The sequence below is a fragment of the Sebastes fasciatus genome, chromosome 7, assembly GCF_043250625.1.
Source record: "Sebastes fasciatus isolate fSebFas1 chromosome 7, fSebFas1.pri, whole genome shotgun sequence".
Taxonomy (NCBI): Eukaryota; Metazoa; Chordata; class Actinopteri; order Perciformes; family Sebastidae; genus Sebastes; species Sebastes fasciatus.
In genome coordinates, this window is record NC_133801.1 from 13,868,615 (window position 1) to 13,893,149 (window position 24,535).

At 40.5% G+C, this 24,535-nt stretch overlaps 2 protein-coding genes and 1 long non-coding RNA gene across 9 annotated transcripts in view; 2 read left to right on the top strand and 1 right to left on the bottom strand.

Annotated features, from left to right (window-relative positions):
* LOC141771440 (uncharacterized) overlaps window positions 1-15,870 on the top strand; it is a 58,191-nt gene extending 42,321 nt beyond the window's left edge. The window contains exon 3 of the long non-coding RNA XR_012594719.1: window positions 15,683-15,870. This is a non-coding gene — a long non-coding RNA (uncharacterized LOC141771440). The remainder of the gene's footprint in view (window positions 1-15,682) is intronic.
* Window positions 1-17,217, bottom strand: part of egfem1 (EGF-like and EMI domain containing 1) — a 70,351-nt gene extending 53,134 nt beyond the window's left edge. Inside the window, exons 1-4 of the mRNA XM_074641728.1 lie at window positions 16,828-17,217; window positions 15,671-15,805; window positions 14,920-15,029; window positions 14,674-14,778 (exon numbers count right to left, since the gene is read on the bottom strand). Coding sequence (XP_074497829.1) covers window positions 14,674-14,778; window positions 14,920-15,029; window positions 15,671-15,805; window positions 16,828-16,910 — 433 coding nt within the window. The 5' untranslated portion in view covers window positions 16,911-17,217. The remainder of the gene's footprint in view (window positions 1-14,673; window positions 14,779-14,919; window positions 15,030-15,670; window positions 15,806-16,827) is intronic.
* A 1,406-nt stretch (window positions 17,218-18,623) lies between these two features.
* mffa (mitochondrial fission factor a) lies at window positions 18,624-24,239 on the top strand. Of its 7 annotated transcripts, none has more exons than XM_074641740.1 (8): window positions 18,624-18,736; window positions 19,943-20,160; window positions 20,515-20,702; window positions 20,814-20,905; window positions 21,885-22,049; window positions 23,177-23,233; window positions 23,462-23,546; window positions 23,656-24,239. In XM_074641740.1, the coding sequence occupies exons 2-8, from the start codon at window positions 19,947-19,949 to the stop codon at window positions 23,785-23,787; spliced, it is 933 nt and encodes a 310-aa protein (XP_074497841.1). In that variant the 5' UTR covers window positions 18,624-18,736; window positions 19,943-19,946; the 3' UTR covers window positions 23,788-24,239. The 7 variants fall into 7 exon arrangements, with proteins under 7 accessions (XP_074497841.1, XP_074497843.1, XP_074497840.1 ...); XM_074641742.1 differs by having other exon boundaries at window positions 18,625-18,736; window positions 19,981-20,160; XM_074641739.1 differs by having other exon boundaries at window positions 18,669-18,849.
* The last annotated feature ends 296 nt before the right edge of the window (window positions 24,240-24,535 follow it).

Here is a 24,535-nt window from a genome sequence, read left to right on the forward strand (position 1 = left end):
CCGACAGCTGCTTGAATGTTCTTGTGCTCTCTGCAGACTAACGTCGGCCACCAAGTCCCGATCCCTGCTTATCTCATTAGGTGTTATTGACATTACTTGTCTTCTACAGTACAGTACCTCCCCTGTCCAATTTCTCCAAGGACCAACGCTCTTCCTCCCTCTATAAAAAACAACTATTTGAAGTACTTTGACATTGAATAAATCAGCAAACTTTCAACCATGTGTCCATTCCCTTCATGTTAAAAGCATTAGGCAAAGAAAGGCCAGATCAATAACTGAATCAGCAGGCCTCAGCTGCGCGGCATGTCTCTCAACGCTGTTCAATGAATGTGGAGGGCTTGGATCTCAGACCTCAGTGGACGGAAGCGATACTCAAATCTTACATGATTTACTGTTTCTTCCTCACTAGATGGAAATTGAGTCTTTGGCAGGAATGATTTGTATTTCCTACATTTTCTTCTCAAGTCTCTATTCCCACATTTCTATTGAAACAAGTTCACACAGAAAAGGAATGCAACTTACCAAACAACTTTGAAGAAAGTCTGCATTGCTCATCTTTAAAATCTACGTCTCAACAAATTGATTTTGCAAGCTTTTTTTATTCAACTGAAAATGACACATTAGCTAAATTAAAAGATATATGATATTGCAACATCCACTCTTCAAATAAACCAAAGGGGGATGAACGAGAACATAACAGGAAACATTCTTTAACCATCAGGGCTATTGCAGCAGAGCCAACAAATAGGGCTATAAAATCACTGTGGTTTGGCCATGAGCTGTAATATTTTAATGCTGAGGTATTCCACCTGATGATTTGATAAGCTCACTCCCATCTCTCATTTCCTTTGCTCTTTCAATTATTTTTTGGCCAGTGATGCATTCATTATTCTAATCTACAAGAGGAGGTGCAGGGGGGGCAACAGAACTTATTGTTTATTATGATTATTCATTATTCATTGACTCTGGAGAATTACATTGTTGCAGCTGCATTGCTGGTATGATGTGTGCAGTTTTGTTTTTTTGTCTTTGTAATTGTCTTGGGGAGCACTAAGTGGCACGCATAAGGGTTGATGTGTTTGGTTTGGATCTAGTTATCTAATCAACCACTGCTCTCAGTTCAGCGTCTCTCATGTTAATATGAATGTGGGTCACTAGGGGATGGCATTGTTGGTCTTTTTCAACAACAACTTGATCGATTATCATGAAAGTTTGTACAGACGTTCATGTTCCTCAGAGGATGAATCCTCTCGACTTTGGACGTCCCCTGACTTTTCCTCTAGCGCATTTTTGGCTTTTAGTGAAATATCACTATATAAACTATTTGATGGATTGTTATGAAATTTGAGAAAAATATTAAAAAAAAATGTTGGATGATGAATGATGATAAATACCTGCAAAACAAATGATATTCTCATCAGCCACAACTGTAATTTGTGTTTAGTGTTAATTAGCAAGTGTTAACATGCTAAACTATGATAATGATAAACATTATGCATTAATGGTTTTCATTAAACATTATGCCTGCTAAACATCAGCATGTTAGCATTGCCATTGTGGCTATGTTAGCATGCTGATGTCACCATACAGCCTCACAGCATGGCTGTAGACTTTTCTTGTTTTCTGGTTACTTCACAGAGCATTAAAGCAGAGGAAAGAAAGGGCTGTTAGAAAAAAATCACACAAGATCCTGTGAATTAGAGCAAAGGTCAAAGGTCGTTCATAGACAGCTGAGGAGCTTTAAGGAACCTGTCACAGGGAGGAAAGTGAGCTTCAACAATCGGCTCAGTAGTAAATAAAGACAAGACAAAAGTGGGATTGTTTTCAAGATGTTGCATTGAAGGAAATGGACGGCTAGCGTTAGAAAAGGATACAATCAATCAAGGCTTTCAACACTGAGGAAGAATTTGGTTGTCCTAAGGTCCTCATTCAAGAGCACAATAATAGAGTGAAGAAACATAGAGCTAGTGTTTGAGTCACACTTTGATCTATATGGGAACTAGCATTTTGAAACTCTGCATCACTCTGTTCTCACTAGTACCTATGTGTAGGACCAGTAATAATGTATATTTTGGATTTCTACCACCTCACCCCAGCAGCTCATGTGTTTCCCATTTGTCCTTTCAACACAGAATTTATGCTCTAATATAATGGGGATTTTCAGAGACTGTATAGTTTATGCTTGAATCAGATGGGACAGTCTTAGCGGGACACATTTTCGTCTTTTGCTGTGCACATATTTCTTATCTTTCGTCTTTTTATAGCGTTAATAAAATTGAATTTGTTTCCTCAACAAATGAATTGAATGCTGGTTGCTGGGTGATGTTCTTTTTTTTGTTCAACCCGGTCTCATGGGAAGGCGTATAAATAGCACAACATTACAAGGACATTCCGCATGTCAGGAGGACGCATTTTAGCCTTTGTACGCCATGCAACAAAACTACAGTAACGTCCACAGTTTATGCAACAAAGCCAACAAGTTAGGTTTAGGAAAAACGTCATGGTTGGGCTTAAAATAAGTACATAAATAAATTTAAATATGGATAACACGTCACGACACGTAGCATACAAACCAAAACACTGGTCTCCTAAGTCCTGTGTTTGTTGGACCCATCCACCTCCCCTCCCGCTCGCAATAAGCGGTCTTTCTCACTTTTTATTCTACGTCACTCGCTCTGAGCGTAGCATATTTACACGTATGCAATTTCTTTGGAGTCAGTGCAACCTACATGGTGAACAAATGACACGCCAAAAGCAAGAAAGGCGTACTTATTGCATGCTTTTTCCTTGCGCATTATCATGTCATTCATACGCCTTTTTGTGCAACCGGGCTGTTTTGTAAGAAACACTCTCATCCATTGGATACCGGTTAGCCTGTAAACTGAAGTAATCTACATGCATGACTTGTCATGTAATGAATTACAGATCTATGGTGATTTTCATACATCAGTCATAAACAGAACTGCAGTGATCACCGCACAGTTTAACATTCTTTAGTACGGAATATTAATAATGATACAATGAACTGCAAACTTCATGAACTGATAAATAACGGTGATCACATGAGCTCTCGTACACCTGAGAGAGAATTACAATCAAGGGATTCAGTGACTTTTAGAGGAAGTGCAAGAAAGTGTCGACTCACACATTCAGAGTGTGAGGGTCAGGTCACTGGGGTACTCACATTAGTCTGCACAGCCATAAATCACACAGTCTTGAGAACCCCTTTAGTCTACAAGTAAGTTGATCCTACCAATTTTAAGTTATTAATGAACAAATGGGTTCTGGTACAACACCTGCCTTTAAAGTCAAACTTGTTGCCCTTTATCTCCATGAAAGCCTCTGTCAACTTCTCCATCTGGAATAGCCATCCTGTTTGGCTCACCAGTAGATAGAATAGAAAATGTGTTCCACAGAAAGGATGAAACGTGGCTGTAGATTTAAATGCCTTATGTTCAGCAGGTATGCAACTACTTGGCATCTCACGGCAAACAATTTAGGGCTGATTTTATTTTGTGTAAAAATGGATTTTAATCTAGGACTAGACTTAATTCATGTCTATAAAGTTAACCATGACACAACATCTAAATCAATTCTGAGAAACATCCTGTAACACATGTGCTCAGTCACACAGCTTCAATACTATTCGCCAATGTCATAAATTTGACCATTAACCAGCTCCTCTGATGCATACTGACAGTGCCTGTTAAAGCAATAGTTCACCCCAAAATGAAAACGAGCAAGCTCAGCTCTATGAAAGCTTTCTACAAAACAACAAAAGGGAAAAGCAGCATATTCCAAAAAATGACAATAAAGCTACTCCAAAAAGCTCACACTGGAAAAACAATCACTTTCACTCCCTTTTTCTGAAGCCAAACAGCTGCACTATGGGACAGAAAGTCAGATATGTATCCAGTGCTCTGACCTAGCTATCTCGCTCAAAGGCCATTATCAGTAGCCTTTAGTAAAGTGGGGAAGATTAACCCTACCAGTTACCTCCCTTTCACAAGTTTATTTTCCTAATGCTAACACTACATGGGCACAGCCGACCCAAGTTCAAGGAGTATCCTTTAATCTGAGAGTGCTCCACTGCTACTGCAGGAATCTCACAGTGAGCTTTGGTCACACAGACCATTTGCTCCAACATTAACCTGGTAAACAATGGTGCCTTGATACATTTTGGGAGATGAGGGTGTGCTTGTTTAGTGTGTAAGAACTTCCCTGCCATGTGGCAGCCATTAGGGCTCTAATGAGCTTCTTCCTCTGATAGCTATGCTAAGCATGTAGCACGAGCATTGCCCAGTCTGTCCTCCTGCCAGGTATCCTACCTCCAAGCATGTGTCTTGGCATTTAATGCCTACATGCACACAGTTAATAGCAGACTTGAGGAATGACAGACCTATGTTTATCCACACGCAAAATGTCTACTGTTCAACTGCGTTGTTATGTACTGAATTATGATGCATCCTCTCCTTGTGCATCCTGGACATCCTCAACCAGATGGTTTGGTGAATTCTCTATTAGTCAAAAAAAAAAGTACTGTTAAGCTTCCTATCAATAATATATTTTTTTTAAATGCTGAAAGTGGAACAGCTGTGGCTGACATTGCATGTGGAAAAAAACAATCTGTTATTGTGCATTTCTCAGTGCCGCTTTGGTTGGAACAATAAGCCACCTGGCCTTTTAAATCTTTCCAGAGGAATGTTTGTACTTAAAGTAACAAATGTAAATGGAATATAATATTCATAACTATGTTTTCATGAGTGTATAATCACCTGAACTAAGAATTGTTGTGTTTTCGTCAGCTTAGAATGAGCCCTTCATATCTACATAGGGAGCAGGTCCTCTTCACGGACTGATGTTGCTCCGCCATGTTTCTACAGTAGCCCAGAACGGACAAACACTGGCTCTAGAGAGAGCCTTTCACGTTTTTACGTTACCTGAAGGCCACCGTAGTTCTCCGACATGCTTGTGAAACCATGGTAACGTAATCCGCAGAGTGCAAAACCGTGTTACCGCCAGCCGCCGTCTGACTTCCGTTGCTCCTAAAGTAGTGTTATTATAGTAAGGACGGTCTCTGAGTGAGGCGAACGGCGTTACCATGGTTTTGCACTCGGCGGCTCACGTTACCGCAGTCTTGGAAAGCAGCCCAGTCGCCAGGAAAAAATGTTTGTGTTGGACGTTTCTGCAAACCAGGGATACGCTGAATGTCGACGTTTTTGCATTCGGTCAGAGCAAGTGTCGTAGTATAAAGAGCGAAAAGAAACACACTGGGCAGGCTGGAGGGGAGGTGGATGGGCCCAACAAACACCAAGGCTTTCATACAGGAGACCGCTGTTTCAGTGTCGTTTTCTCTGTATAAACGTAGTAGTTTAAGCCAAACCATGTAGTTCTTTCCTAAACCTAAACTATGTGGTACATTATTATTTGAACACAAACAGATCTTTTTTCTAACCTTAACCAAGTAGTTTTGTTGCCTGAGCCTAACCAGTCATTTCACAACGTTAACCACGTGGCGTTGAGTTTCTGCAAGCGTGATACAAGGCTGATATGAAACGTATTTTTGGTTCAGAAACGTCGCCATTCAACATATATACGTGGTTTGCAGAAACGTCCCGTGCCAACATTTGTTCTGGCAACTGGGTGTGGAAAGGGAGGAGTGAGTGGTTGGTTGCAATCTGCAACTACACCACTAGATGCAACCAATTTTTTTGCTGCTTTGGTGGCCTTTAATTTTTATTTTTTTTGTGTCAATTTTTAACTAATCACTTAAATATGGGCTCTAGTGGTTCAGTAAGGTTTGTCTCTGTTAGTGGAAGGTCTGGTGTATTCTGCCAGAAGCTGCAGTGGCTTTTAAGTCAGTTTTCAACAGCTGATCATTACCATAAATGATCGCCTTAAGTAATATCTTTACAATGTTTTTGCTCATGCACAGCTCTGGGTGTCCAAAGAAAATGTCTAAGGAGAACTGATTATTCAATGATTAAGTTCAGATTACACCAGTCTAGCCAACTTTAAAGGGATCTGTTAATCTCTGCAGGCTTACATTGTTAATATAGTTTTCAGTGACCCTTTTCAGTAACCTTTAATAAACAGAACGGGAGAGCTGCTAGCCAAAGCAAAGACCAACCTGTCAGAGGTAATCATGAGGTCTGCGCTGCAGTTCTTTATGAAAATAAAGATCATCATGACATGCACACCTCAAAAACTTCAGCACCACAGCAGCTACAGCGACTAGATTTTGGTTAAAACGAGACCAAAACAAACAATAAGGCCTGTCATCATTACAGCCATATGGTTCCCATCATAATCATAATTCAAAACACAGTCTGCAGCACGCTTTTGACACAATTCAAACCCTTTAGTCTGTTACTTGGGCCTTTGGATTAGGGACCAGTATCCAGGATTAAACCGTGTTAAGAACAAGAGAGTTTGGTGCATGAATGTTATTGCAAACGAGATTATGTCCTCACCTAATTTGCTGACAATGATTTAGCCTGGAACTAATAACAGTCCTATAGATGTGCCCTTTTGTCTAACAGCCAGCAAAAAACTAAGGGAAATAAATGTTCAATAGGCTCATGTTACTCAGGAGTCAAAACAAAAATGCTAATTGACCTGGAGCTCTGCAGGGGAACTAACTGAATGGAAAGACGCGGAGAGGATAAACTCTCTGAGTCTGTTAGTTAACTTAAGGTGGACGGATCATTCCAGACCTGTAAAAGATATCATTGTTCCCTGAAGTTGTGAGAACAGCCACAGGAGTTTACTGAGACATCACCTGTAACATCCTGTTTTTCATATCTTCATTAGGTCTAACACCACGGTTTTCAACAAAATGAATCTTGCATCTTGACTTGCATCTTTGAGCTTAATTACTTCCAGAAATCTGAAAGAAAATATTGTTTTTCCCATTTTGAGTTTTTTCACAGGCTTCAAGGTTCAGTGCAGGAGCAGCCATACCAGTAAAATTAATACAGGGCAGATTTTTTTCCCTCTGTCCAATAGAGTCACATGCAGAAAGGATGTATGATCTTTCTGCAGACATGTGAAAGGAAAGGAAGTGGAACAGAGGGGATCAAACACTGGCTGAGGATTCATAAAGGAGGACAGATAATGTTTCCAGAGTTTTCCCAAGATGCCTAAATATTTTTGAGCCACATTCAAAAGCAGTCCGAAAGCACATGTCTTAGTCAGGGAATGGAGCAAAAGTTAAGTCAGAAAGTCCAAATTTGCTTATAGATACATATAGATTACAATATAGTACAAATACAATAGAGTACAAATGAGGAAAGCTATTCATCAAGTATTATACCCCCCTGCTTCTGCATGAGCGAGATTCTTCAGGAACACAGACATAACACAAGGGAACATGAGGAGGACTGCCCCAGGGATTTAAAACCTAGAGCTCTGAGTCAGCATCTTTTTCCCCGGCGTAATCGCCTCCTTCTCCCTAACCAGCCTGTACAAGGAGCCACTCTCTCTCCATGTGTCCTGACCACATCTCAGTCTACTATAAACTGCAATACAGTCACAGAAGGCTGCTTTTATATTAAAACCATTACATGTAGAGTTTAATTAAGGTAACTTTCAAGAAGGACATACATTCAGTATTATATTATTATATTTTATCCAATAAAAGCAAATACATGTTGTCAGTCCTACCCAGTGGGCAACTCCGAGGTCTGAAAAGTGAAGCCAATGCGGAAGTGCCTTAAACTTGCATTTTTTCTAACAGCCAGCAGGGGGCGACTCCTCTGGTTGCAAAAAGAAGTCTGATTGTATCGAAGTCTATGAGAAAATGACACTACTTCTCACTTTATTTATTACCTCAGTAAACATTGTAAACATGAGTTTATGGTCTCAATCACTAGTTTCAAGTCTTCTTTAATACAGCATGATGTTCATTTAGTAAATCATGGTCCCATTTAGAGTCTAATAGACTGTAAAGCAGAGTTTGCTTTAGGCCCTAAGGTCCTAAAGTTTAGGGCGTGGTTACCTTGTGATTGACAGGTCATTACCACGCCGTTGTCCAGTCTGGGAGTTGTCCGTGTTTTCGTCTTACAACTTTAACCCTTTCACAGTGTGTTTTCAGTTCATGAAAGTTAATTATAACATTTTTGGTCCCCTAAAAATGGCTTATTGAGCGTTCGGTTGTACTTAGCTCCACCCTCTTGTGTCAGTTCTGGTTGCAAATAACCAAGATGGCGACGGACAAAAAACAAGAATACCCAAAATACCCAACTGGAGGCTTCAAAACGGCAGTCCACAAACCAATGGCTGACGTCACGGTGACTACGTCCACTTCATACAGTCTATGTTTCTACCCAAAGATTCCAGACCTGCCCTGCAGCAAATGCTAGGCGCTACCAATGAATGCTACTCTCTGCAACTCTACCTCATTGGCACACAAATAAGCACAACTTACACACAGGCACATGTACAGACAGAGGTTTACATATATGGACATCCACAGAGACAGGTGTGTTTCATTTAATAGGGAAAGAAACCAAGCGTATATGGGAGACAGCCCAAGGTCCTGGGGATTAAACACTTGAGTTCATATGAAGAAAGACGATTCCCATGTGGGAGAATGTGATTTACATCGCAACTGCAACAACTGTAAAGCTTTCTGCAGAGTTCCCCAGAGTGAACACTCTTGGTAATAACACTGTCCACAGTACTTTTATTGGTAAAGATAATTTCTGAAATAATAAATTCTGTTTTTACATGTGCGCATGTTCGAAAGAGAAATGTAAAATCTTGTTTTTCCACATATTTCCCCCAAAGTCAAAAGAGTGTTAGAATCATGTACTTCTAGTATCTAATACCGTTTCATCACAACCTGAATAACCCGTTTTTTCTCCCCCAATATCTGCTGACGTCATTAGCCGTCTCATTACACAGCTAAATCTTCCAGTACAACAGGATCCAGTCTTAGGAGCTGTCCATAGTCACTCTACTATAAAGTACTCTGAAAACAGCCAGGCCTCTTTAGTGAGGACCAGATGGTTTCTGTCCTCACACTGTTATGTGCCTGCGTTCTCTTAATTTCATGCAGACCCATGCATCAATTTAACCAAAGCAAAGCCTAATCCAAGTCTTAATCGGGTGAGACAGGGTGGCATTCACAAGCAGGAGTAAATGCAACTATTACAGAGCAGACTCCGGTGTCTCAGCACATGCTTGGGCTGTGTCCAGGCTGTTTATTACCTCACGGTGTCAACACCATGGCCTTGGTGTCAACGGCTGACATACACTTCCATAGACGGTGCCTTCTGTCTCATATCAGAGATTGGAAGCAGGTGGCCAGGCGGCCCCCACAACACACAGTGGGCTCTACCACCGCAACTTGGCAGCGATACCAAAGAGAGCAACGTTCAAGAAGCCAATCGCTTGAACTATTACCAGAGCCAGACTGTTCTTTAACAGTGCTCTCTACAGTCTACATTCTCCCTCTACTGAAGTCGAGCTGGAGTGAATGGTGCTGAAAAGGCGAGGCTGATATGTTGTCTCTGCTGCAACCCCTCTCATCCTTCATCCTCAGGATTTATCTAAACACCATGAGCGTTAACAGTGATAGTGATCATTTGCCACACAGTGATCCAAAAAAAGTATTATGTTCTCAGCAACAAACGCATTTCACGTCCTTATTTGCAGTTTAGGCCAAGCATCATGTGTCAGCATCTGCCTCAAAAAGAAACACATTCTTTCAACTTGCAGTAACTGAGTTTGTTGCCATTTTGGGGCATTGTTAACAAGCTGTACACAAAACACTGATATATTGATATGGCAAACTTGATATGGCAACATAGTTAGTTAGCTAGTCTTCAGCAGGTTTTTAGAGCTTTTTGTCTGAAAACAGCTAGCTGCTGATGATAGAAACAAGGTTGATGGGAGCTATGGGAGTGAACCAAAATAGTGAAGTTGCAGGTCAGAAAAACAAAACAATGAGCTAAAAGACGCGACGACGAACTGCAGTCATTGGAAATTCGCTGTGGCCATCACTACGAGCAAACTCCTTCACATCCAAGTAGTCATATGATCCATTGTTAAAATGAAAATATCTATCATAGCTGTTTTAATTTCAGCCTGTATCAACACACAAATGCACAATCACACCTGTACACTTAAACGCACATACACATGGAACAGCCTCAAAACCCAGCAAGAACTAGCAGTGGCCTTTGACTTATGCTTGGCAGACAGACCAACACCCAGAAAATCAACCAGGCTGGGCAGAAACAGACGGACAGAGATGGCAAACACTTACCGCGCTACGACAGGCATTACATGCAGTAGGCTTAAGAGCACATGGGGAAAGGATAATAACATGCAGGAAACACCATATAATAAATCTGATGATGCCAGGTGAAACATCTTCATGACCAAACACCAAGTCCAGTAACTTATTACTCCAAGATGAATCTACAGAGGTCAACATTCCTACCGCTCTACCGTATCGGCTCATTCTCCATCATACATGAATCACATACCGGACAGTAGTAAGTCTGTCACCGTGGAATGCTAAAGCTCACAACGCAAATCTAATAATGAAGAGGATTCCCTGGTGAAACGCTGGTGGCTCAGTGTGCACACACACGGATATCCAAGTTCCCAGGTTGAGCTAGAGTTGCAGTCTGTCTTGGTAATTATGTTATGCTGGAATGTGGAATTCATGGCTAAAATCCACTGTACACACACAGCAAGTTTCCTGATCCTGCTGGTTATTCTGTCCATCGAGGAATAAATCAAGGTTTTGGGGAATCGCCCAAAGTAATGAGATACAGGAAATGGCGTAATGAGATACAGTATGTCTTTCTACCAACATGGTTTACTTTCTGTATAATGTTAGTAACTATCCAAAGTAATAAACCTTAAGTTTTAATAATAAAATATTAATAGTCCATAGCTTTGTCAGAATTGTTATTGGTTTAAAATTGCTGATGTAGCCAGATTTATTTTGAATTCCTATTTCAGCCTACCGGATGAAAACCCTTTGTTTTGTGTCCCATTCATGGCCCCCAACCTCCACAGCATATGGAGTTTCACGCTGTTTATACCAGTGTTTTTTAAAGTGGGATCCAGGGACCCTCAGGGGTCCTTGAGAGAGTTCCAGGGGAAGTCCCAATAAAAAAGGGGAATCATTTATTTTCACTATATCTCAATCCATAACACAATGACAGAATGTATGACTTTTTTGGTCATGGGTTTCATACACTTTCTGTAATAAAACATCTAAAAGCAAAAAATCCTATCAGATGGGGGACCCTGGGACAAAATCTCATCAAATGGGGGTCTGTGGTCTAATTGGTGTCAGTTTAGGGGTCCTTGATGTGAAAATGTTTTGGAACCACTAGTCTATAGTACAGCGCCTGACTTCCGCTTTTGCTCCTGTCATAATTACTACTGTCGCTAGAGGTCGCTGTCTTGTTCTTTTATACCTTCTTTCGGTGATCTACCATGTGAATAGATGACAAAACCTACTATTGGGTGTAGTAGGCCCTATTGACCCACATCTATGGTGCGTATAGCGACCGATAACGCCTTTTTAATGCCCTGATAACAGTCTAATCGGCTGCTCTCACAACCATGTTCACTTATATGGAAACAAAACAAGTCAAACTTGTGGGTGCCTTCCTTTATGGCATTCAGTCTTCATATCATTTTAAATTACCACCTAACTTATGAGCTGCTACGAGTTCCTATATTGTCACATTTTAGATAATGCTAGTGGCCTACAGTCACTCAACATTGTGTGTGTTAACAGAAAGCACTAGATCAAACTACCAGGGATGGTTTTCACATCTATTCTCTCACCAGAGTTTTCCAAATTTCCTGAAAGCTCTGTGTATTCCTGTAATTGTTTTAGCAGTTGAGGTTTGTTCCTGAGATGAACCATATTGTATACCTGAGGTATTATGCCAATTTAGTTCAAGTATATAACTGAAACGTAGACAGTAGTATTTGTTACAGTAGTCAAACCTCAAGATTTTCATAAAATCTGAATGCCTACAAATCTGAAAGCCTACAACACAGGATTGTTAGTTATGAGGGTTAAGTGAGGGAACCTAGCTGAACACAGGAGCTTGGCTGACTCTCCCCTTGTATAATGATTCTGGCAGAAGAGTGAGGATAAATCTGTCTCCGGAGATGAGAGAAGGAAAAACGTTTTACAAAAAAAGACAAGAGCGAGATGAGCTCAAAGCACAGGATGTGCAAGAGAGGAAGAGGAACCTGGAGGAATTCTGATTAGAACTGATATCTCTATCCGTTCCCCATTGGTCACTCCGATGTGTGAAAACCAAAGAGCCCATGTCAAAACAAACGCACGGGAGAGCTGCCTACAACAAACAACGACACATTCCTGTGAAATGTCAAGAGGAAGAACTGCTTAACACCCCTAGGGGGCCAAGGTCCTTTCTCCTGGGAAAGTCAATGAATCAAACAGGAGAGCCTCTGCAGTGTGTGTGTTTGTAAGCATGTGGGGGGAAGGAACTAAATACCCTCTGGTCACCCTCTGGTCTGTCTGCTCCTAAACACTAACAACCTTCCTCCTATTTGCATGTTGACGTAGACTGCAGGGGTTTGGACAGTAGAGAGAACAGACGGTGAGGTTGACGAGACAAGAGGGACCATCAGGTTTTGTACAGGCTTACTGGAAGTGTTTACCATTTAATGATTACAGACCTCAGGTTCTTGCTCTGAGGGTCTAGACTGTGAAGTAGGTGAAATTACCTTATTTTGAAGCCTAAGCCTGAGGTTACTAGGACATTACTGTACATCCTGTTTTTTTCAATTTAGCTTTCTGGTATTTAAACACATTTTAGTAAGTGATAATAACTGATGAGATACATATTAAAGGAATAGTATGACATTTTTGGAAATTCACCTCTCTGGCAGAGAGTTAGATGAGAACGTTGATACCATTTTCATATCTGTATACTGTAAATCCCCAGACACATCAACCCGACATCAGAGAACTAGCGGCGATGAAGGCCACCTGTTGCGTCGCCCCACGACGCCTTTGTTTTGACCAACAAGTTGCACTCGGAACACACCACAAAGAATACAGCCGTCGGACATTTAGCGCGGACGTTCTGCACCTGCGTGAGATGTAATAACTCTCCCTACCAGCAGGTTGCGGTAGTCTGTATTTGTCACTCAAAAAGGGAAACCGGAAGACCGAGGACAGCGTATATACAAGCTGTTATGATACGTACATGAAATAAAGCAGCGTTTGCCGACTATTTTCACACCACTCTCACTCACCACTTAGCTTTATCGCAGATGGTCGTGTCGTTGTGAAAATATCCATATACTGGAATGATCACATAAGATGAAGATGAAAATGTGTTTAAACTCTTGACTTTACTCGTTGGCTTTCTTTACTCACGTGCGTTTCTCTTCTCGTGTACTGATTAGTTTAAGCTAAACCGCCAATGAGAATGATCTCTCTCACCGTCGGGCGCCGCCATCGATTCAACATGCTGAATCGGCCGAAAAACCTCCAACACGGGCATACTAGAGCTGACGGTGCAGAACACAACAAAAGAACTAGGCCGACGGACTCTCACCGACGGCCCCAAACTGTCCGACGGCCGACCGTCGGTTTGCTGTGTCAGGGCCTTAGCAATAAGGCTACAGCCAGCAGCCAGTTAGCTTAGCACAAAAACTGTAAACAGGGGGAAACAGCTCGCCTGGCTTTATCCAAAGATAACAAAATCCACCTACCAGCACCCCTAAAGCTCACTGATTAACACGTTACATCTCATCTGTTTAATCCTCTGAGCGTTTGCCAGTCAACTAGTGGAGACTCCAGGAAGTTACTACTCCCAGGCAAGAAACAGTCTGGCACAGTCTAGCCCCTCATAAAACAGCAAATAGTCATTGAGCTGTGCTGTTTTAATTAGTGAGCTTTAGAGGTGCTGGTAGATGGATTTTGCTACTGTTCGACAGAGCCAGGCTAGATGTTTCCCCCTGTTTCCAGTCTTTATGCTGAGATAAGCTAACCAGCTGCTGGCTGTACAGTTATGACGGTGGTGTCAATCTTCTCATCTAACTCTCCACCCGAATGCTAATGCTAAAGTTTATTTCCCTATTCCCAAAATTTTGAACTACTACCATTATAAGTTGCTTGTCATGACAGAAAACAAAACTAATTTGAGTAATCTAATGCATTAAAGAAATGTTGAGCTACTATTCCTCAATTGAAAAAGTGTCACGTGTGACAAAATGTGTTGTAGGTTCTATTACTGTTTTAACCATATGAAACCAGAACTGCACTTACCCTCATTAGCATACAGTTTTTATAGAGTGGAGGCTCAGCTGGGTTAGCCACAGCACTCCAGGCTGTAGCCTTCAAAGGAAACCGTTCTTCCCAGAGAGCACTTCTTCTTCTACCTCTAACTACCCAGAAACCCCCCCACAGAGCAGCCTCATCCAATCACTGCTCCACTACAGGCTCATTCTGCTTTGACAAAGTGAAAGCATAAGGTCTGAACTGGGCCTATTAAAGCTTTAACATGTTGTTCTATGAGGATGTCAGTCAGTTCACTCACTCACAAAGCTGCACTCATCTTATTGCTGCATACTGTACATGAACGCCTGTAATGCAAGGAGTGGAGTATGCAGGTTTATAAACAACATTTTATCAGGTGGCAATGAACTCACCATATTGGCACCGCGTCCCTTTGAAGCCCAGTGGACACTGACATATCTGGTCTCCGGTCTCTGCACACTGGCCTCCATTGAAACATGTATTGGCACCACACACCCCTGCAGATACCACATATCATAGACCACAAGGCTGCTGATGTATCCATGAACAGATGATGGATATATACACAATAGCTTCAGCGATATCAAAACTATCCCTATGGGATACATACAGTATGTGTGTATAATGCTGTTACTCACTATGCAGACAGCCCATCTCTTCGCCCTCCTGAGTCCAGCCATGGCAGCACTTATAGACTGTGTGCAAATCCATGTTGTACGCCTGCCTGTACACTGTGTAGTATGCTGTCCTGAGGAGGAGAAATGCTGTTACAGTCACAGAGTTTTCTGAAAGCTACATTATAGGTTTATATATATATTAGCTATTTATTAAAGTTACAGTGTGTAGGATTTGGCAGTAGTGTGGTTGCAGACTGCAACCAACTGAGTACCCCTCCGCTCACTCCTCCCTTTCCAAGACTGCGGTAACGTGAGCCGCCGAGTGTAAAACCGTGGTAACGCTTTTTGCCTCACTCAGAGGCCATCTTTACCATGATAACACTACTTTAGGAGCAACAGAAGTCAGATGGCGGCTGGCGGTACCACGGTTTGGCACTCTACAACTCACGTTACTGCAGTTTCACAAGTTGTCGGAGAACAACGGTGACCTTCAGGTAACGTAAAATGCAAAAAGCTCTCTCTAGAGGCAGTGTTTTGTTTGTCCGCCGTTCTGAGCTACTGTAGAAACATGGTGGAGCAACATGGCGGACTCCGTGAAGACGAAAACACAACAATTCTTAGTTTCAGGTGATTATACACTAATGAAAACATAGTTATGAATATTATATTCCATTTTTGCTAATGGATCCCCCAAAATGTTACACACTGTGCTGATGAATGAGATGCCTTCATGGAATAGTAATGGTCAGTAATAAAGTGTTTGTGCGTTTACCTTCTTTCATAGCCCATACACCATCTGTGGCTGGTGCAGCCCTGCTTCCACACCTTCACCATGCGGCTAAACGCCTGGACACAAGGCTGACGGGCCCCCAACATGGACATCTCCTGGTCAGCACAAACATTTGGCCTGTGCATGGAAAATACCACAAAAAGGAAAGGTGCAATTAAAATACCTTTCGACTTAAAATTGAAGAAAAAAAAACAAACATTATATACTGTTATGATTTTCAAGAGCAGCTTGTGAGGCTACTTCATTTCCCATTGTTGTATATAAATTAGTATGTATGTTGAGGCTGTAGAGCTTCCGATTGTGGTCCGATGTATGTACTCCAACAAACATGAACTCCCACATGTTCTACACATGTTCAGTTGCATGCACATCAGCTCATCACAGACACATTGTTTGTCAAACAATTACACAGCTTCCTGTTTGGTGCAATGTACTTGATTAGGGTCCAGAAAAAAACAGTCCACGGTACCCTAACAGCACCCCATAAACAACCAATTAACTTTTTTTTTTTTTTCTCCAGAATTGTTTGCATGTTCATGTGCCTGCATGCATGTAGTTCATTATACAGCACAGAGGTCTGTATACTGTACAGCCCTCTGTCATCTGTCTGTGTTGTTGTCAGTGCAGGTATCCTAAAACTATCCAGAGGCGTCTTCCTCCTCCTCCTCCTCCTCCTCCTCCTCCTCCATCTGGTTTCAATACAGAGCAGCCTGAAGTTAATTAGAGGAAGTATTCTGCTTCTCCTGTAGTGAAAACGATTCCTTCAATCATGTCTAGCACGGACTATTTAAATTGGGAAACCCTCTGGTAGAGTACTAGACAAAACAAATCACAATGCAATGTGCAGCTGTGCTATAAAACACACATCCATCCCTATAGGGGACTTGAAAGAGCGACGCCTAGTGGCCATTGAACAGAGTAAACCACTAGAAAGCTACAGAAATACACAACAAATTTCAAGAACTTGCACTATGTAACTTTGTAAAAATAAATAAATAAATAAAGTAGGCTATGGCTTCTGTCATATTGTAATGCATGTAAACGTAAAACTCTGACTCTGATTATTCAATACAATCTGATAGGCTAAATGCAAGTTAAAAACTGTACACATATCCTAAAAATTAAAATGCATCACTTACATGCCAAGTTGCAACTCCAAAGATGACGCGCTGTGCATGAATGTGCTGAATAATATCACACACAAAATATTTGGCAACATCATTTCAGCCGGTTAAAGACACGGAGAGAAGAAGTCAGTGTGCGCAGCCTCCTCTGTTGTCCATCAGATGAAGAGCATCCTCACATTCATGGAAGTCTGCCTTCTTCAGACATGATGACTCAAGTTGATGGTTAATGTTGCTGTTGTGTTGATATTTCCCGAGATCCGTGAGACGTGATTTCCCGTTCACCGGTTGAGCAGAGGGGCGACTTGTCTGATGTCAATCGCAGCGTCTGAATGGCTCTCAGAGTATAAACGCACCACCCACAGTCACTGAGGGGCCACCTCCACAAACACCCGGCCACATTATGACCTGTGCGTTCACTATTAACACACCCAGACATGCTTTCATAGTAGCCTTTGAATGAATGCATGATGGGACAGTTGTATCAAAGGAAATTCTTGCCAGAAGTTTTCTAAATATATAGTATTAAGAAATGATGTGTCTGAAAATGGGAGTGGATTAAGCATTGTCAAAACCAACAAATAAAGCATTTTTGGGGTGTAATGTTGTCCAATAGGCACTACCACACTGACAAAATAGATCTGAGGATAGGACATGATTTTAGTGCATATGTTTTATTGTGTATATATATATATATATATATCAAGAAATACATTCTACATTAAATAGGCCTATTAGATTAGATTTAGACAAACTTTATTGATGAAGTGTCACAGCAGCAAAAGTATATACAAAAAGAACAGGTGCATAGTATAAATAAATAACAATTAAAAAAATAGAATACTTTTAAGAATATCTACAATATGAAGCATGATGAAAAATAAAAAAAAAATAGAGTACGCAATACATTGACAGTAAAAGTAGGATGCAGCCTACAGCATTTTATATTAAGATAACATTAATAAACTAGATTAAATCAAACTATTGGTCTCCCCTATTGGTTGCACACAGCGAACCAAAAAACAAATAAACTTGGACCAAATTAAACATCTTATATATATCTATATATATCTATCTCTATATATAGATATATAGAGATAGATATATCGATATATAATTAAACATCTTATATCTATATATATCTATATCTACATATAGATATATATAGATAGATATATCGATATATATAGATAGATAAATATATAGAGAGATATATAGATATATATATATATAACCTCTTCACATCCGTCAATCCTCTAACAAATCCACATTCAAATACCATCTACGAATACATTACTTAAACAGCTGATCGATAGTCCAGTGTTGGTCATGTATGGTTTCTTTGTTTTCTTTGTTCCTTTTTCCCTGATGATGGGCCTTGAGGCTAAACAAAAATTGTGGAAGATTTGTGTATGAATTTGAAATTTGAAATTTATATATGTTTGAAAATTTGAGTGTTATTGGTGTAACACAAATATGATGTTGTATATAGTATGTATGTGATAAATTAATGTACATGATTTCGGACCCCAGGAAGACTAGCTGGTGCCATTGGTATCAGCTAATGGGGATCCTTTTTAAATAAATAAATAAATATAGAGAGATATATATATAGATATATATATATAGATGTTTAGATATACATCTATATATATATATATAAATATATATATATATATATACTGTATATATATCTATATCTCTATATATAGAGATATATATAAATAGATATATATATATATATATATATATATATATATATATATATATATATATATATCGGTTTTTAATTTCAGCACTCGCTGAAGTGACGTCACTTCCTCCCCCTGAGCTTGGCTGCTTCCTGTTTGTAGGACAGACACCGGAAGAAGAAGCAGAGAGGAGGTTCCTCTCGTATCAACGATGTCTGACAGCTACATCTTCTGTAATACTACAACTTAACTCTGCCATTCGGAGTGTATTTAAACGTTTCATTTACTTCTAGATTTTTAACATAGTGTTCTTTGGCGGTAGCTATCAGCAGCAACAAACCAAAAGGTAAGAAACAGAAGCTACCGACGCTAGCTTGAAATGATGCTAATGTGCTAGCTGTCTGACCTGAACTGACGTTAGCTTCAGGGTCGTGTTGTTTTGTTACTTAAATCACAAACAGCAGTTTACCAGTTACTGCCAGTGTTGATTAATGGTTTAAAAAGGTGATCAAATAACTACTGTAGCTTCACTAGTATTAGCCCTGATATGCAGCAATGTTGGTATTAGCATTGTTAGCATTCATGTTAAAGTAACTATACTGTATTAGATGGATGGATGGATGGATGGGTAGATAGATAGATAGATAGATGTACTTTATTGATCCCAAATTGGGAAATTATTGTGTTCCAGCAGCAGGTAATCCAGACAATGCACAGGAACAGTAAATATACATATCAACACTAGAGATAATATCAATAGTAGATAGATAGATAGATAGATAGATAGATAGATAGATAGTAACTTTATTTATCCCAAGGGAAATTCTTGTGTCCAGCATCACAGTTCCATAGTGCAAACACATGTTAGTAAAAAGGCAGTAAAAAAGTTAGTAGTGCAAAGTACAAAATACAAAAAATATACAAGATATAAAAATACAAGGACATGAAAGTACTTTTAAAAGTGAATATAGTGCAGGGTAACAGCTGTGATACACGACTATTAAAAAAGTGAGTATAGTGCATTATTATCTGTCCTGCAGACAGTATGATGTTATCCTGTAATGCGAGCAGCAGCTGTAGCAGCTCTTATCTCATACAGTCAACATTGTTGCCAGATTAGTTCATGTAACCTCTTTATTTGTGTGTCTGCACAAGTCCTAAGGCACCAAGTTATCATCATATGATGGTGTCATGAGAAATTATCCATCTCTAGCTCCTGACTAGCTCATCAGCTGCACCAATATTTTCTGAGATACTTAAAGAGATTCTTGTTATGTGATCTAGCTGTTTAGAAAGATGCACAGGTATGCTGCATGACGAGTTTAGCTTGACTGAAAATGAAACTATCGGACACACGAATCTCTCGTGTTGACATGCCCTTTGTGACCTTTCTGTGGCTATAAGTAGCACTGTGTTGCTGAACAAATAATTTGTCACAGCAAAATGAACGGAGCAGCATTCCCTTCCCCCACGGCAGAGATGGCGGAGATGAACCGTATCCAGTATGAGCTGGAGTACACCGAGGGGATCAGCCAGAGGATGCGTATCCCTGAGATGCTCAAAGTGGCTCCTCAAAGTCACGAGGACCTTAATTTTGGATCTCAGGAGGTTCCCCACAGTGTCATAATGCAAGTCCCAGAGAGAATTGTGATTTCAGGTTAGTATGTTGTTTTGTCAATGTAGGGCTGTGGTTTCTGTGCTGTTCAAAGTATTTTGTAACACACAAACTCTGTGCATCATTGGTGCTTGTCAGCTGACTGTAATATAGCTTTTATGTGGCTTTGTTACAGCCATTGACAGATACTATCTGTCTTATCAGTGGCTCAGGACTCTGTCATGTCAGTTATTTAAGACTTAAAATTAAACAAGTCTTTAGGCACACTGGCATGTTGGGTCACTATACATGTGAAGATTGAAGTCATTCATCCTCAGCATTCAAATCACATTACATTGTTTAACTTAAAAGTTACAAATAATGCATGAATCTCTCATTCACACCTTCCTTTGTCAGGAGACAGTAATGACCCCCAGTTCCCCAGACCCAGAGACCTGGACCTAATCCAGTCAACACCACTAGAAACCCTATCACTGAAGACTCCACCCAGAGTCCTCACCCTCAGTGATCGACCCCTGGACTTCCTGGAAGAGGAGGAGCAGGAGCAGCAGCAGCAGCGGGCAGCTCCAGACAGTGAGGAAGTGGTAAGCGATAATGCAATAAATTGTCACTGCATCATTGTCAATCTACTCATTGACTTACACAATTTCCTTACAGTAAACTTGACTAAATCAGTTGTCATCATTTTTTTGTAGTTGCGGCCTCAAGCACGAGTACGGCGGGAGCGTTCAGCCAGTGAGAATGCAGCTGCCCGTCATAACAGTCAGCTGATGCGCAACGATTCTGGGTGAGTATTGATCTGGATATGCCATAATTAGCTTGGCGCCAGCTCCATCTTATCTCCTATATGCATGCACGAGCATCTTCTTTTTGGTTCTGTTTTCTGTGTCCCTTTGTCTTTGTGACGTAGCTGGTTGTCCGTTGTCACTGCCGTTTAGTTGCGAGAATTTTTGCTGCTTTCATTGAGTTGGATGCAGAACTCGGCTGTTTTCGTCGCTGACACTAATCCATTAACACAATGATTTTAAACATCGGATGTACTAATCAGTTTTGATCATTTCCAAATTTTGAAATGTTTAATAATTTCAGGATTACTGGAAAATGATCGAAAATATTGCTATTCAGTGTATAAATCCACTTAAAGACCACACTCGCCTCTCAACAACACTTTAGGAAACAAAAGAAAACACAACAGAAAACCATTTGTGCTGTACATTTTACTGTACTTATTTGAATGTAGGCCTACTTTACACCGTGTGTGCTCTGTAGCTTTATTGTTTCGTTAAAAAATATAAATAGATATAAATATTAGTTTGGGATTTGGCATTTGCATGTATTAACAATTTTGTAATTATGCAACAAAAAACACTTCATGTCCCGATCACCTTCCTCAACACAACTGCATGTGGTATCCTGGTACTATTGATAAGGTCACCACAAAAACAAGACCGTGGTTATCTAATCAAGATTAGAATCATTTGCTTGCCACTGCCTTTAGTTCACATCTCCGTTTCTGTTTTTTTGTTGGGTGTATTATATGTTAGTAAATCACTATTAGTGGTTTGCAGGTTAAATCTCTTGCTCTTATTGCAACATTACTTTTACTTACTTTAACTCGGTTGCAATTTTTTACACAATCAGTAAGTTGAGGATGGTTTCTTTTCCTTATTTCTCTCCCTCTCCTTCCTCCTTCCTTTCTACCCTCTGTTGTCTTTTTCTTCCCTTTTCCTCTGAATTGGCTGCTCTTAATGGTGGCCACTGAGCAGTGCGACCCCGCCCCCCCCAGCCACTGTCCACCTTTGCCCCCCTCTCACCGTGACTGGAGAAGAACACAACCTGTACAGCGCTAGTGGTGTTCTATCTTTCATCCAGTCCACTACACGTCGGGCCTACCAGCAGGTCCTGGAGGTCTTGGACGAGAATCCTCGCAGGTGACCTCTCGATCATCCGGTCATTTTTTGCTTAAGAAAAAAAAACATGGCTTACTAGATATTGGTCAGAGAGGGCAATACTGACAGCATCAGTTGTCTTTACTTCCTCAAAGTCTCATTAAATCTACTTTGATTTCTCCTGTTTTTAGAGGAAGGGGGTGGTGTTTCTTAAATGTTGTTTGGCCCTTAGTTATGTTGGAAGGTTGAGAGTGTTTGTCTCAAGCTTTACATGACCAGCTCTAACTGACTATTTGTAACATTCTTGTCCACACGTACACGGGTATTTTGTTTTTTAAATTGCTTTTTTTGTGCATTTTGGCCTTTTCATCCACACCCAAACCTCCTCTGTGAGGCATCACTAATGAGGCAACATGTTGTGCAACAGCAGCATAAATACATCCATGAAAGGCAGACGTGGCCAAATAAACTGCTAACAGGACCTTTTAAATGTTTATACATAAATGTATAATTACACTTCCACATATTGAGGAACAGAGACGTCAAACTGCGCTACGGAGGTCACTGCTCTTTATCCAATGCAACGCTCCCACGGCACAGACCCCATCACCGGTGTGTGTGTGGCCCAACCTGCCCACTGGCCCTAACAGCGCTTCAATTGTGTTATTGCGATTTCGTCTGGACAGAGATTTTTTTAAAACCGTGCTTGTGTGGATAAATACTCGTGTACGTATGGACTAGGCATCAGTAACAATATTAATACAGCATATATTAATCAAAATCAATGGCTTTCTTAAAGAGTTTGGAACTGTATTGAACCTACTTTCAGGTGGAAGTGTTGGTGGGAGTTGAACCACTTTAGGCCTTGTCAAAGTTTAGATTTCCTTTTGGAAGAAAGCTAACGATCCCCTTTAGGAAATGTTTTGGTAGGGGAAAAGTTTCTGAAAACCAAAGAGGAAGGATAATGAAACAAAAACATAATTTAAGAGCACTTAAATTGTTAAATTACATTGTAAAAGGCCTAGAAAGATCCAGGACAACACAAAAAGTATAGTTATGCAAAGGACATGCGAGGTGTGTGCATGTATGCAACACTGTGCGATGTGAATGCTGCTCTATCTCTCTTATTTCTCCCTTCTCCCAACCCCTATTTTCCCCCACCTCTGTAGCAAACCATCACTGCGAGGGGGGTCGGCCTCAAGCTCCAACCCCCTGCATGACTCCAGGTAACTCCACCTGGCACTTAACCTTCATCCTGATCCTTTGTCCTTTTCCTCATCCTCTCCTGCCATTCATTCTCATATCGGGTCAAGAAATAAGATTAAGCCCTGGTAGAAAAATCGAATAAAATTAGGTTGCTATTGTTTCTCTATTATCTAAAATGTGCTGCGTAAATTATACACTCCGTTGTGGTTGAATAATGTAATTCTCAAACTGACTGTTCTCTTTTCCAGGCTTACATTATCAACATATGAAGCCACTCTGGATTCAGGGCCTGATGACATGACTGTGGTTGATGCAACAACGCTTCGACGTCAGGTTAGTTCTTAATAAATACACTTTCTCCATCCTGTGCCACGAGAGTTAATCGTAAAAACCTTTGTGACTGAGAAAACATTTTTTTTTTATTACTTTTATTTATCTATAGCTCATCAAGTTGAACCGGAGACTCCAACATTTGGAAGAGGAGAACAAGGAGCGAGCAAAGCGAGAGATGATCCTGTACTCCGTCACCGTAGCTTTCTGGCTCGTCAACACGTGGGTGTGGTTGCGACGTTAGAGCCGACCCGTGTTTCTGCCATCACCGTGACAGGAAGAACGTACTATCCCTTATTCTATGTGTCAAATGTTAGCCTCTCGCTGCACTCAGTCCCTGTGTGAGGAACGCCTTTGCTACATGTGTACAAGGTCTGCTGTCCACAGGGCTTCTATTTTGATTTGGTTTATTTAATACATGTACAGTTTTATTTTTTTACTCTTCTTTCACCCTGTCTCACGTTTAGTTTTTATTTCAAATCTTTTTGCTCGATGCTAAGCATGACTTGTTGTAAATATTTGTCCGTGTCACTCAGAGCTTTGGAAGGAAGTCATCCAGAGATACAGTGAAGCATAGTTTACCAAAATGGAGCTGGAAATGTGGAGAATGTAACATGTTGAATATTTATTAGGGGGAGAGTAATATGTGACTTGAACTGGGAAATGTAAATCACTTTAGTAAAACCATACATATGATGTGTTGTGTTGTGTTTTTATTGATGCATCAGTATAATGTTGCTGTTATGTGAAGAAGGACAATGTGTCTCTCACATTTTACTCCGTTTTTTTCTGTTTTAATTTACACTGGTTATATTGTTTAAGCATAATTTCTGCCTAATGCTAATGGACCACAGAGAGATGTGCCAAGGCTTTTCAAGTCGGGTAGAATCTCCTGTTATGTTATCTCTGTTGATCCAGTTCATTTGCTTGCTCCCATGGCTGCAGAAGGCTGTGGTTTGCGTGCCAGTTTGTTTCATATGTGGCAACGGGGT